Raw genomic sequence first — 15,293 nt, forward strand, 5'->3', positions numbered from 1 at the left:
CCAAGAAAGCCAAATGCAGGCCACCTCTGCCCTCCCCATCTTCCCCCACCCCCATCAAAACAAGAAAAACAAAGTCACAAGAATCAGTGGGCCCACCAGGCTGGCCATGGAGAGGCGAATGAGGTCCAATGGTGTTGCATTATTAGTTCTTGCTGGGAGCCCAAGCCCAGCTTTTGCTGCATCATAAATATCAGGACTCTGGGAACACCGCATTTTAGAAGCGTTGTTGCGTGATTCAAGAAGGAAGGAAGGGCGACAGCACAGTCGTCATCGATAGACGATCTGGACCAGCTGACTGCTTACATCAGTGGCTCCAAAAACAAGGGCAAGTGTGGAGGACAGGAGTCAGACCACTGGAGGAGGAGAAGAAAGGTTTGGGGTTTCTTTGTTTAGGACATGGAGACAGGAATGGCTTTCAGGGGTCTGGCAGTAACCTTGCAATTTTGGAGATGTGATGAAGGAGTAAGGATGCTGGTTGGGAACAGAGTGCTGGGCACTGTCACGGTCATCTCATGCGGTTTGGCAGAAGGGGCAGGAGATAAGGGCCAGAGGCACTAAGCGTCTTAACATGGGTAAGGCCTCCATGTCGAGTGAGGGCCAGGACCCACTTCCATCGGTAGCAGTGCCTCACTACTGGGGCATTTCCCAACAAATGCCACCAAATCAGGAGGGCTGCCTCATTTATTTTTTTGAACCCCTAAAATAGCATAACCTGTGGAGGGATGGCCTCCTCTGTTTCTGTCTTTTGGGAAAAAGAGGTCTAATTTCAAGCCAACATTTTTTAGGTACAGATCAGTGCTCACTCTACCTGAATGCTCCCCTGCCTCGTCTTCACCCATCGGGACTCTTGCCCTGCCCCTTGCCCCCTTCCTTGGGGTGGGGGTGTAGAAGCACCTGGCTGGGTTGGGCCCAGAGCGGAGGCTAGTGGGGGAGCAGGCCGGCATCTGTTGGTTGGTGAGGTGGAAGAGTCTGTACCACTGGGTCTTTATTTGCAGCGAAATGAAAGGGGCTGCTGGGAGGTTGTTTTTGGCTAAAAAGTAAGTCAGAGAGTCTTCTCACTTTCCTGTTTTCCTGTGGTGCACGTCAGGGAAGAGGTGTCTGTGATGGTTTGGGGTTTTTCAGAGGCTGAGACACTCAAGTCACCGCTCTGGTTTTGACGAGAGTCCTGGTTTCCAGAAGCCAGTCAGGCTTCTCCTACTCTGTTTTTATAATTTCCAGAGCCATTTCCCTCGTCACCTGACTCTTTCATGACTCAGAGGGTACATTTGTGGTGGCAGTGAGTGGGGCAGGAGGCGTAGGGATGAGAGCAACCATGGCTTTGACTCTAAAGTGTTGCTGGTAGACTCTTGAAGTTTTTCTGACCAGAGTCTCTGTGGAGGAAACTCACACAGCAACACGTAGTAGTAAAAGCAATGGGAGTGTTCCTGCTGCCTTCATAAAAGTAGGATTCCTTGAGTACGTACTGTGGACCAGGGCCTGGGCTAGTTTTTCTCCTCCATTTGCTCATTTACCCCTCGCAACATTCTGTGAGGATGGTGTTATTCTCACTCACCAACAAGGATACTGCTACTTCAAGAAGTCCAGTAATCTGCTCCGATCTATGAGTTAGTAAGGACAGAGCCGGGGATCTGGGCACAGGTTTATCAAACACCGTATCCCATGCTCCTCATCACCGGACTGTACAGCCTTGATCATTTTCCAGAGCAGGAGGTCTTGAGCCCTTGTGTACCTGGAAGCTGATGAAAAGTGTACAGGAAAAAGAAATCATTTGACCTTATTTTGTTTGCTTTTCTTTTTCCATCTTGATATATCCCAGCCATTTCTCTCAGAAGAACTGGTTTTTGCACTATTTGATATTTCTATTCCAAGGCTGTGCTTTGGTTTTGGTGTCGGATGGAGATAAAGTGGCTATAAGCGGGCTTTCGTTTTGGACCCCATAAAGTTGCACATTGGCTTTTCCTTTTTTGAGAGTCTGGTGGATTGTTCTGGCGGAGAGCTTTGAAGCCCTACACCAAAACTATATGACCTCACGTAGACCACAGGACTACACCCCAACTTTGGATCCCTCTCTCAGGGCCACAGATGGGATGCTTCCCTCTGTCCATCCAACAGAATGTGTGTCTTCATGGCCTTTCTTTGAATTACATCTTATTTGTCTGTTGTTTGTAGAGCAGACCCTTGGCGTTCCAGGGTCTACTCTACATTTCAACTGCTACCTGGTAACCCAGCAAATCCTTAATATCTTAGTGATTAGTGGGTTTGCATCATCTTGTCTTCGGGGCTGGTAGGTAGGAACAAATCTCCCAGTTCTAACTGAGCCAGGTTACCTGTATGGCACTGCTATGTGATTGTGTCATTCCCTATCAGTCCTCACAAACACAGCCTTCTTATTAAAATACTAATGGTGTCATTTACACATTCCCCACCTTACAGAGGCCCAAAACCTGGGCCCCTATTCCCAATCAGTTGTGAAAACCTAACAGCTGGATAACATTATTTGCCAACATCCCAAAGACAGTCATGTTTTCCCTACCTTCTTCTTGCTCTGCTATTGAGTTTCTTTTTGCTTTGAGGCCATGGTAATTTTTCTTCTTTTCTTATTACCCCAGCTCTGGAGTTGAGAGGATATTGTTAAATTTTATCCAACATTTTTAGGTTGTTTATACCAGGAGAACTTTACAATGGTATATTCTGCTGCCTCTTCCCACTCTTTTTTTTTTTTTAAAGATTTTATTTATATATTTGTCAGACAGAGATCACAAGCAGGCAGAGAGGCAGGCAGAGAGAGAGAGAGGAGGAAGCAGGCTCCCTGCTGAGCAGAGAGCCCGATGCGGGACTCGATCCCAGGACCCTGAGATCAGGACCTGAGCCGAAGGCAGCGGCTTAACCCACTGAGCCACCCAGGCGCCCCTGCCTCTTCCCACTCTTAAATAAACATATACCAATGCTCTGTACATAGTAGGAGAGGAATAATGGAAAGCTGGGATCTGTTCACAAAATATGCTGAGGAAATGTTGTTAACCACCCTCATATCTGTTCATTTATTAAGAACCTCCTGTAGCATCGGGCATTGAACTAGAGGCTGGTTCTATAAAGATGGTTAGACCCTGAGCCCTTGGTAGTACAGAGTGTTACGTCCTACATAATGCCCATATGGGTAAAACATACCATAGTAATGCACAGGCAGGAAGGACTTTCTGGGCCCAGGAAGCCAGATGAGATTTTCCAGAGGCGGTTGTATGTAAGAAACTCTTCCTGCAGAACCCATCTCAGGGTATCTATTTTAATTTTACATTTTCCAAGAAGATTGTTGCAAACCCACAAATGTGAGATCATTGGCACCTTCCCACCCCAAGGGTGAACATTGGAGAAGGGGAACAGCTCCATTTCCTCTTTCCGTCAGATGACGGCAGAGAGCAGAGAAATAATCTGGCTTGAGTATTCTGGGACCCAGAAATAAATGTTTCTGGGTTGCAGGCATCTGCCGATGGGATGGGAGTGTAGTGCTGCTTCCTCCTGGGGAAATCAGCCTCTAGGGAAATAGGAGCAGACCAAGCCCCAAGGCCAGAAGGAGTGATGGTGCCAGGCAGCTTATTTGTGATAAACTTTGTCCTACAACTGAAAAAAGCAGAAGTGAAGTTGTTGGGGGCTCTGGGGCATTGACATACGTACAGCCCTTTTTGCTTTTGTGTTGGATCGTTGGGCTCACTTTTTTGTTAATGCTCCTATAACTGAACCTGTTTTATAGAGGTGCCAAAGGAATTTAAATTACTCTGCGTTCCAAAAAAATTAAAAGATGAATGAAATCATCAGATAGTGGCAGCATGCTATGGTAGAAAGAACATCAGATCAAGAATCCAGAGATTCTGCCTTATTTCCAGGATGGCCACCAACTTGCCTTACAAATAAGACATTTCTCTTTTTTTAAGGCTCCATTTCATCATTTGTACAATAGGGGTTTGGTACTAAATAGTCTTCAAGACTCCATCAAACCTTAGGATTTCATGTATCTATGATCCTTAAAAAAAAAAAAAGCAAGTAGTGTTCTGGTCATTACTCAAAGACCTTGTAAGTTTTTTGCCTGTGAAATTCTAAGAGCAGCCTTGCAGTGAAGCCTGGCCAGTATAGATATGGTACGTAGATCTTTGGGTTCAGTGGAGGAGAATCAGGCTGGAGAATCAAGCGAAGGATTCATTGGAAAGCCAGAGAAAAAGAGAAAATGAGCACCCTTCTTTCATATATTTATAAGCGTTTCCATTTACTGCAAGGACTCCACTGGGCCTGGCACCACAGCTTCGCTAGGAAAGGGCATCTTTGGTGCCTGGTGCAGCCCCACCAATAAGAAGATACAGATGTGGGTCCAATTTGTCATTCACATAACTAGAGGGTTCTGATGGAAAAGGATGTGGGGGAAAGAAAATAGTGTTAAGCTTTAGACACAAATGTGATTAGTATCTTCTGGTCTGAAAGACTCCTCAAGATGAAAAATCAGGATTCTGCCCTGTGCCTCATCTATAAGGAGATAGTCACTTTTGGCTGAGATCCCAACCTGTAGGGCATCAGAGCAGACCACCTAAAGTACAAAACTAGCCTTTCTAAAACATCAGCGTGGTCATGAGTTCTGTTGCAAGCTATAGCAGAAAAATGTTCCTAATGTAGTTGAAGGAAGAGAAGTGTTATCAGCCAATCTGTCAATGTTTATGGAGCTCTTCCCGGGGTTGGGCCCTGTGACAGGCAGTCTAGGACCACCCGGATGTCTATTTTCATTTTCTCAGGCTTCCCCTCTGAATCATCCAGCCCTAATCTCTCCTCCTAGAGGCTAGATGTAGCAAGCCAGCCCATGAAAGCTCTTAAAAATCTCCCCAGCGAAAATTTGACTTAGGGACTTCTCTCCTGTCTGCCTCCCTATGCTAGCACTTACTGTCATAAGCTATATTTGTTTACAGTGGATTCTCTTAGGGGATGAAACTTTGCATCCCCATAACAATGCCTGGCACATAGAGGTCTGGAATCAAGGATGTTGAATGACTGAATGAATGACTATATCCATAGAAAACAGACAGGGCCCACCATCCCCCTGCCTGGCTTTGCAGAACAACCTTAAACAGAAAATAACACAAAGAATATAGATAACATAAACAAGGAATTATTTTTACTTTGAGAAGTTTCCAAAATTGTCCAGTTTCCTTAGCCATATAGGTGTATGGGCTGACAGCCCTTCTGATTTCATCACTGACCCACAACAATTTCTACAGCTAACTCATCTACCTGCAACACAGCTAGCCAGCCATAGATATCCTCAAGTTCATGCATCATGAGAAGAGAAAACTAGCTCTCTCTCAGATCTAGGTATTTACTTCAGGTATAGTTTAAGAAGCTTGATTTATAAAGTTGTATGTGTGTGTGTGTGTGTGTGTGTGTGTGTTTTAGAGGAGGCTCACTTAATGCAAAGATAAGCAGCCCAATACAGAGTCTTCCTGTACAAAAAAAATGAAAACGAAAAATGTTCATGTTGATGACTTCTTATTCTATTGGTTATTAAAAGGCAGAGTGAGAGGAATTTTGTAAGTTTTTGTTTTTTCTTTCATCAAAATGGTTAAGATAGAAAATGAAAACATGTATCTTAAAGAAATAGGCTATAGGTATTTGAAAAAAACTCATTTACATGAAGCACTTTGCTGATGTTACAGGGTAAGTGAGGTCTATGTGTGGGTAGTAAAAATTCACCTGTGGACACATTGTGCAGAGAAACCCAACACTTGTACCCTCTGTTAGGAGATGTTTCCTGGAGCAGAAGTGATGTCCTCAGTCTGACACCTCTCTGTTATTGAGATTTTGATCTAATTTACATTCAGTCTTCAGATGCTTTAAAAACCTTGGATCAATTTGTCATTTTTCCCTTTCTATTTTTTCCATTGTAACTTTGGACTCAAGCTGTCAGGCTTCCCAGGCACATGTTGCCATAGGAGACTCTGTTTGTTTAGGGTGGAGTACTTGTTTTTGGCAGGTTAGGGGAGGAACAATTAATTCTAATAGGTATATAGTAAACTAAATATTTGGGTTTTTCCAACCTTTTCTCTGATTTTCTGCCCCTTTTTATAAATTTCCTTTACTTCCCAGATGACCCTTTAAGAGCAGAAAAGAAGCTTCTAGAAAAGAAGTTTCTAGAAATCATGTTCAGGCTCTAGCAGTAGACACCCACTGGGAGCTAGAGATGGTCACCTAGACCATTTCTGCTCTTTTCAACCTATCTTCCCTAGTGATCCTGAGACAAGAAGCCATCCTTGGGAAAGACTTTGGAAAGACTGGTTCTCCTGGATCCTTGAATAATCCATTCAAAAGTTTAAGCTGTTCTTATGAAAAGGAAGCTCTCCCTTTAATCCTCCATACTGAAGACCACACTTTTACATGTAAGAGAAGTATTTTGGGTGCTCTTTGGATTTTTATAGACAATACCATGAAAAATAAAGGAGGAACAGATTAAGTTTTGCCAATGAGTCAGTCAGGGTTGGAGACAAAGTAACAGATGCAGTGTTAGAGGAGGAAAATATACTCCACCAAACACTTGAAAAAGAAAAAGAAAACTCTGGCAGGGGTGGGAGATCTCAGGAGATGTATCTGGTCCTCCTGGGAGGACCCGAGAGCATTTTATGGATGTTAAGGATGTCGCCAGCCATATTTTGACTCCAATTATCTGACTGCAATTGTAGCCCCAAGTCCTGATTGTATAGTCATCCTAGGAGCCGCAGAGCCAGTGTCACTTGCTCTGGTGTTAAGAGACCCATGCACATCTCACAGTCTTTGTCTCTTATCCCAGTGAGGCCAGTGTTGAAAACAGAATTCATTTCTACTTCCTGCTCTCAACTGCCTTTGCCGTGCAGCTGTGGAACAGCTGTTGAGTTCCACTCCACAAGTAGCAACTTTTCAGTGATCGGAATGCTGGTATACATCTGGAATGATGTTCAAATGACCTCAGGACCCCATAGAATAAATCAAAACATTGAAGTAATAATTTGGATGAGCTGGTTCTGATGTAATTCGATTGCCGAAAATTATTTAACGCCCCCCCCTTTCTTTAGTTTAGTTATCTATCTATCTCATCAAAGCACAGTGAAATAGGGAACAGTCCCATTATTTGACATTTAAGGAGGGTGGGGGGAGAGAAAGTGTTTTAAACATGCAAACTGGAAGGTGACCTCAGAACTCAGAAGTCTATTGACTGTCTTGTGGTCCAAAGAGTTTGGCCACAAGATGTTTCCTGAGGCTTCTCAATTAGGCATCCACTCAGGAGGGGAAGCAGCCAATGTGATTGAGTAGGTGGGCTGGCTGGCATGCCCTCCAGAACACTGTGGGACACCGTTTTTCTCCAGGAATGGTTCTAGGGAAACAACGCATTGGACTTCTGAGCTTTTTTTTAACCGCTTGTTGCTGTTCTTATCATACATTCCCTTTTGGGGAGAAACACTCCATTAACTCTGGTTTGGCCTGGGCCCCTTTCCCATTTTGGTTTCTGTTAACTTGTAGCTATAACAGGACTGCACGGAAACAGCTTCCCTTCCTCTGCTCTCACCCTGCATCTAGCTGCTGTGTATTAGGTAGCTGTATGTGTGAGAGTATTTCTGTTCCAACACTGGTGTCCCAAACCCTAGGACCCCCGCATTCTGGACAAACATCATTTGAATCTTCATAGAATGCCAGGACTACCAGGGTCTCTGAATACAAGTACCAGGAGAAAGGCTGGAAATTATAGTTCTTAATCCAGGAGAAGAAGCAGAAAGTCAAGATACAGGACTTCTAATTCCAAAGTTGGCTTGACCCTAGCTATGTGACCCAGGGCAGTTTTTGTCATTTCTATGCATCTCCATTAAAGCGAACCTTGCCTGCATCATAGGCTTTTCCTGATGATCAACAGAGTTCAAATGTGTGAAAATATTTGGTAACCTACTTTATATAAAGATGTGTTATTTACAAGAAGGTAAAAAATTTGACCAAGGAATTTAAATGAACCATTCTGGACCCTAGAGTTGGTCAGAAGCAGGTATTGCCAGTGAACTTTGACAAATCTTTGGGCCCAGTGGTCTTGAGACTTTCAACTTCTTAAGGATGTTAGGTCAGTTGGTATCCTGGCTCTCAGGTGCTCTCCCCGAATATGTCTTAGTTCCATGTGTTATGATGGAGATGAATGGGAGAGTAGTGCGAAGCCCAGTGAAGCTGTTCATAGACACTGACCTTTCATGTCCTCAACCAGCCTTTCCAAGCAGATGGATGGTGTGATACCATCAACAACCGGGCCTACTGCCACTATGATGGGGGAGACTGCTGCTCTTCCACGCTCTCCTCCAAGAAGGTAAGTGAGCACACCTGTAGGTAACAGGCAGGGAAGGAACTCCAGAAATAAGTTTGGCTGATTCTCCTTCATTCTGTATCATTTTTATTCTATAGTCAAGAAGGAGTTATAGTGAATAAACATTTAAGCTTCTATGGTGACAGGATTAAAGGCAGTGATTTTAGGTGAGGTTGTTAGAAAACACTAGTTTTCCGGTGGTTGGTTTTGGAACTCCTTCGGAAAAGCCATGGCTTTGGCTACTCAGTGACTCACATCTGCTTATCGTTGTCCAGGATACACCTCTGTTGGCAGGGAATTATGGCCTCTACCTCCTGGGGAGGCATGATTACCAATGAAGTGATGTTTGGTTATTGTTAATCCTCATTATTAAATTAATAATCCTATATAGTGTATTATAAGCATATTTTAAGTTTATGTTGACTGGCCACCACAAGCTACTTAGACCATACCATGAGTAGTAATTTTTTCTCAATTCCTTTTATCTCTATTTCTCTGGGCTCTATTAAATTGATAGATATGCTCAAGCTAAACCCGTGAAATCCAATAGGCTGAAATTTTATAATAATTTGGATAAAAAGCCAAGTGCTCCAGAGACATTTGATGCTACCTGGCCAGTCTGATGAATCAGAAATATGCAAGAGACAGCATCTCTTTCCTTGTACCTGTCTTCACAATAATTCACACCTACATGATCACCTCTACAGAGCTGAAACTCTGGCACCTAATGGCTGATATGACTGTTCACTCTGCACCAGGCACTGTTGTCACCACTTATGTGAATTAACTTATTTAATGCAGAATGCTCAGGGGCTCATCGGATCACTGTTCAATTTGTTTGTCTTTTGCTCTAAAAAAATAATAAATCCCAAACCAAGAGAAACAGATCAACAGCTTGGAAAACAGGTCAGAAATTGTATCAACTAGTTATTGTTCTCACTTACAGACCATAACTGGTCACAGATCCCATCTCTACCCAGGAAGGTATGACCACTTCAGAAGAAGACAAGCAATTCTCGCTTCATCGTCATTTCATACTCAGTAAATCTAGGGTTTGTCTTTAATGGATTTCAGTGCCTGTAGCCAGCATACACTAAAATCAGAACTGAAAAGGCACTTCATTTTGGAACACTGAAAAAAAATTAAATTAAATTTTTAAAAAAGAAAAGGCACATCATGGGGCACTTAGGTGTCTCAGTCCATTGACTATCTAACTCTTGATTTCAGGCAGATCATGGTCTCAGGTTCAAACTCTACAGTTCAAAACTCTATATAGAGTTCAAACTCTACATTGGCTCCACACTCAGCATGGAGTCCACTTGACATTCTCTCTCTCCCTCTTCCTCTGCCCCTTCCCCTTGCTCTCTCTCCTTCAAATAAATAAAATCTTTAAAAGAAAAAAAGAAAGGAAAGGCACTTTAATCCCCCTAAATCACATTTTACCTCCTTTGTGAAAATATGCTGTAAAATTTCCCCAAATAATACCACCCATTTTCCAACTCCCTTGCCCAGTCACTAAGCCCATCTTTTCAGTGTGCTTTGAACTATTACAAGCTATGCCTATTTTTACCTCACTTGATTGTCTATGATCAAAGGGTAGAATCCTTTCTAAATTTTACATCATGTTTCCCAACATGCCCAGTTCTCTCTGACACTGGTTATGGACACTTAAAAAGTGTATTTGTCTGCTGATGCTGTAGTGAGAACAGGTAGAGAGCAACTTTTGCAGGATCATTTTCGGCTCAGAGTAGGGTAATTATATAGCAGGAAGGCAATCCAGCCACAAACAGTGGGTACAGAGATGCATTGTTTCACCAAGTCCAAGTGCATCCTTGGTTCAAGGTGGGCAAAACCTCGTGCTTACAAGATGCCAAAGATGATTGTATGGCTCTAAGAACACCAAGAAGTAGGAGCCATAGAGTTAGGCTGTAGAGCCTTGGTTTTTCCAGATAGTAGTACCATGACCTTAAGTTAAGTCATCCAATCTCTCTTGGCCTTCCTGATAAAAAGAAAATGCTAAAATCCATCTTACCTACCTTACAGTGATTTTCTGAAGAGGATAATGGCGATGAAAACATTAGCAATGGTTCTTGACATTAATGATTATATTAGAAGTAGTAGTAACAGGCATTACAAATGCCTGGAAATGTGTGTTTTATATCCATCATTTTATTTAAATCACATTACCACCACCTAGGGGAATTACTATTGTCCTTCCACTGTACACACACACACACACATACACACACACACACACACACACACACGTAAATAAAGTGAAGCAAGGAAGATTTACCATGATGTGTAAGTGTAAGAACTGAGTGTTAGTTTCAGCTCTGTGATATTAACACACTTCCTCTGGGACCAAGTGAGAAAAGCAGAAGCTGGTTGAGAAGTATGAAGCTTGGCAAGAAAATGGTTTATTTCAACTTCTCATTGATTTCCCCTAGGTCATTCCATTTGCTGCTGACTGTGACCTGGATGAATGCACCTGCCGAGACCCCAAGGCTGAAGAAAATCAGTAACTGTGGGATCGAGCCCCTCCTTCCACTGCCCTGGAGGCAGTAAGAAAGAGAGGCCTCTGTAAGAGAAAACAAAAGGTGAACAAAGAAGAAATGTTGTGAACTGAAGGATGGAGGAAGAGCTTGAGGTTCTTATAGACATGCAAGGGAATGTTTATAGGTGCCAACTGTTCCACCAAGTACCCCAAGTAGGGAAGAGTCACAGGCAAAAAGTTTCTTCAAAGAGGCAGTTGATTAAAAGTGGAAGGAGAAACATGATATCTATACAAGGACCCTCCTCCCCCATTTATATTCTATTCACCCCCATCCTCAACTCTTGTCCTATTCCCCACTCTGCACCCCGCCAACTATTCAGCCCCACCCAACTTGTAAACCAATACCAAAATACTAGAAGAGAAGTGGCCAGGGACGCTCTGTTAACACCCATTTTGAATGGATTGCCATCTTTCGGGGCTCATCTACTCTAAACCGACTCCCTTTCTTTTGTGTAGTCTCCTTTAGTCATAATGAGGTTAGTTATTAATTCTTATAAGTATTTAAACATAATTATATAAATATATTATATATATTATATTTTTTGCTGTCTACTAAGCTAAAAATTATACATTGTTCCACACATGCTGCTGTGAAGTTGACATCCCAAATGAATCCTGAGGGTTTGAGTACAGCAAGACAAGTCATTCTGCCATTTTTCTGTTGATGGGGGTTGGCAGGTGGAAAAGGAAGTGGCGATGGAGAAAGAGAGAGAAATTAGATGAAGTTTTTGAAACTAACAAGACAGCTAATCATCTTTTCATGAGCAGGAATCTGGGCCCAGTTTAGGGCGATGAAGGATTGGGATGGTAACATTAAGAGGAGTAGCAAGTTGTGTGGGAGTACCCATTGGTGCTGGGGCCAGAAGAACCAGACCGTGGTTCTTGTGTATTTATCCAGAAGGAACGTATTCACTACTTTTCACTTCTCAGAATTCTTAGTTGGAGTTATTGAGCCCCAGGATCCTCTACACTCCCACACGTGCCTATCTCAAGGGTGGCTCTCGCCTGCCAGTCAGTGAGCAAGTTTGTACTGGGGCTTGTTCTCTGATTGACAAGATTACAGGAACTCACACATTCCTCATGGCTGGCCTGTGCCCTCTCTCCTTCTAAGTCCCCAGACCTAGCTATCACTCACAGACACGGGACCAATTGCTGATTTTCTGTGGGGGAAAATGTTATGGACATGACATAGGGGGAAAATGGGAGGAGATGGAAGAACAGGCAGAGATGGAGAATCCAAGCAAAGCCATGGAGATGGGAGAGGCCAGGAGTAAATCAGAGCCCCAGGCAGGAGGATGACATGAGGCAAAGAGACTTGTTCCAAATCTCCAGAACAGATCGGAGGGGAATCCTTGAAGTGACACGGGATCTGAGGTAAATTCTGTTCGAGTACAACATATCATATCCCCGACCTAGAGTTTTTGATTTGAGAAAGCTACGGAAACACGTGGAGCAAGGGTGACACTCTGTGGGAAGAGAGAAGAATTTCAACTATTTAGGGTCCTTTTTGTTGTCATTATCTTTTCTTGTTCAATAGATGGGCTGTGGGTAAAATGACCACTTTAACCGGCCTCTGTTTACCACCCAGGCTTCCTCTTTTTGCACACGGTCTGTTGCAGTTGTTTTTGGTAACAACTTCTGGATTAAGCCTTGGGGAAAGAGAGTTAACTTCTTGCTCAACACTTCAGTTTGTTATCTCAAGAAGGCCTGGGAGGCTTGCTTCTCCCTCAGAGCCTCCTCTCCAATGGAAGCCAAGAACGGGCCAAAATTAGAGTGCAACCTTGGTCTCTCTGAATCATCTGCTCTTTGGCTCTGACCACAAGATTTCTACTCTTCCCACCAACACTGAGGCAATGGCTTTGCAAATTGGAAGAGGAAATATTCCCCACCGCTATCTTGAGGAAAGAAAAATATTCTGGAATGGGGGGGGGGGGAAGAAGGGGGTATACATATATTTATCTCTAGGATAGAAAATGGGGGTGACACCTTCACTGAGGAAAGAAAGGAGCAGAGGTTGCCATCCAAAAAGCCCTTGATCTCTATGTTTCTAGCCATAAGGGAAATCTAGATACCTACTGTTTGTTGTCCTGGGTTCACATTTAGTACCCCAGAAAGAGAATAAATCTTCCTAGGATTGTGGTAGGCTTCAGTACAGAAAGGACAGTGGAAAAAGTTTATTTTAGATTGCCGATTTTTTTTTTTTAACGGAGTTGTAAAATTGTTTTCTTGGGGAGAGTATCCAGATTCTTGGAAGTGCATCAAGCTCTACATCAGGGAATCCTGCCTTGTCTGAGACTGAGGCCGCAGAATAGGTATCTTGGGCCTTGCCCAGCCCAGGAAGGCTTCAGCTCCCCCACAAGGTTGCAAGCCTGTGGTTCACAGCAGTGTGGGTCTGTGCTCAGTCTCTTCACAGAAGGAACAGTGAGAACATTTCTCTGTCATATTTCATTTACAAATATTTTATTCTCCATTGGCAAATCCACAATCCACGATTGCCCTGAGAAGGCAAGAGGGCAGTTTCTGTGGTGTGTGGAAAGCACTTCTGGCTGAAGTTTGCCCGGCCCATGTCAGCTCAGGTCATTCATAGGTGGCAGGCTCTTCTAGCCATTTTCTTTGGGGCCTAGTGTGTTTTAACTCTCATGTCCTTAATAAAGTGGAAGGACTTTATTCCCTTTACTCCCAATCACTCCATGTGATGTTCTGCATTTGGCTGCTCTTACCCATCCATGGGGTCATGGAGGACCTCTCCCACAGGCTCTTCCTTGTCCTGAAAGTCACTTCTCTGCTTTTTTTTTTTTTTTTCCTACTAACTAGGGGCTCTGGTTGTCCAGGTGACCCAGGACTAGCTGACTCTAATGGTTAGTGTGACAGTCTGCAACCAGAGAGATGAGAGGACAGAGTAAGGAGAATGGGCAGCTGGCAAACCTGTACATGAAAAGTACATGAAAGTGAAGAGCTATTCTTGATTCTCTCCTTTCCTTCCCTCCATTACAAGGCATTGGACTTCCTCTCCTCTGTGAGATAGCTATTGAGTGCATCAGTTAGCACCCCAAGAGGATGGCTGGATTGGGAACACAGTGAAAGGAGCTGATCTACTGTATTGTAATGTAAAACAGCTATAGCCAGTTATTTTGTAAGATTATAAAATGTTCATTAAAAAATCAGCACAGAAAATGTGAAGTGTCTTTGGTGTCTTATTTTTTGCTTAAATCAACTATCACTTACAAATGGCTTTCCATTTGCTCATGCCAGATGCAGGCATCATCATCATCTTTCCTTTCAGTGACTTAGAAGTGATTTGTTAAGTAAATGGCATGTGCAGAGAAAATACACATGAACACTTATGAGAAGAGATGACATGTGCCGAAGGACAGCACACAATCGTGGTATCAAGTGTCTCATGAGATGTAGAAATAAAGACCAAGAATCATTTATGGTTCAGAGGGAATAGGTATCACACCTGGATGCCAAAGGTACACAGATGGTCTGAGAAGGAAGCATGTAAGTTATGGTGGACAGAAATGGGAAGGTGGGAGAGGTTAGTCCAGGCTGAAGATGTGGAGGTAGGTTTGGGGAGAGGCTGGGTGATATTGGACATCACTGAGGCATCTAGTTCAGCTAGAAAGTAAAATTTAGCAAACATGTGCTATGCATTTGGCAAACACCACCTTTTTACGTTCAGTTAGCTAACATACAGTACATCATTAGTGTTTTTTTGTTAACATATAATATATTATTTGCTTTGGGGGTACAGATCTGTGAATCATCAGTCTTACACTCACTGTAATACATTCTCTCCCCAATGTCCATAAACCAGCCACCCTATCCCTCCCCCACCCCACACCAACCCTCAGTTTGCTTCCTGAGATTAAGAGTCTCCTACGGTTTGTCTCCCTCCCCAGTACCATCTTGTTTCATATTTTTCCCCTCCCTTTCTCCCACGATCTCCTGCCTTGCCTCTCAAACTCCTCATATCAGAGAGATCATATGATAATTTTCTTTCTCTGATTGACTTATATCGCTTAGTCTATTACCCTCTAGTTCTATCCACGTCCTTGCAAATGACAAGATTTCAGGTTTTCTGATGGGTGCATAGTATTCCATTATATATATATATATATATATCTCACTTTATCCATTCGTCTGTTCATGGACATCTAAGTTATTCCCATAGTTTGGCTATTGTGCACATTGCTGCTATAAACATTTGGGTGCACGTGCCCCTTCGGATCCCTACATTTATATCTTTAGGGTAAATACCCAGTAGTGCAATTGTGCAATTGCTGGGTCATAGAGTAGCTCTACTTTCAACTTTTTGAGGAACTTCTATACTGTCTTCCAGAGTAGCTTCACCACCTTGCATACATCCTCGCCAACATCTGTCGTTTCCTG

At 43.2% G+C, this 15,293-nt stretch overlaps 1 protein-coding gene across 1 annotated transcript in view; it reads left to right on the forward strand.

Moving 5' to 3' along the window:
- The window catches only part of PAPPA2 (pappalysin 2), a 288,850-nt gene extending 274,775 nt beyond the window's left edge, over nt 1-14,075 (forward strand). Inside the window, exons 21-22 of the mRNA XM_013061142.2 lie at nt 8,249-8,347; nt 10,795-14,075. Coding sequence (XP_012916596.1) covers nt 8,249-8,347; nt 10,795-10,869 — 174 coding nt within the window. The 3' untranslated portion in view covers nt 10,870-14,075. The remainder of the gene's footprint in view (nt 1-8,248; nt 8,348-10,794) is intronic.
- The last annotated feature ends 1,218 nt before the right edge of the window (nt 14,076-15,293 follow it).

Source organism: Mustela putorius, unplaced genomic scaffold (genome assembly GCF_011764305.1).
Source record: "Mustela putorius furo isolate JIRA1106 unplaced genomic scaffold, ASM1176430v1.1 tig00003942_pilon_pilon_pilon, whole genome shotgun sequence".
In the NCBI taxonomy this organism is placed as follows: Eukaryota; Metazoa; Chordata; class Mammalia; order Carnivora; family Mustelidae; genus Mustela; species Mustela putorius.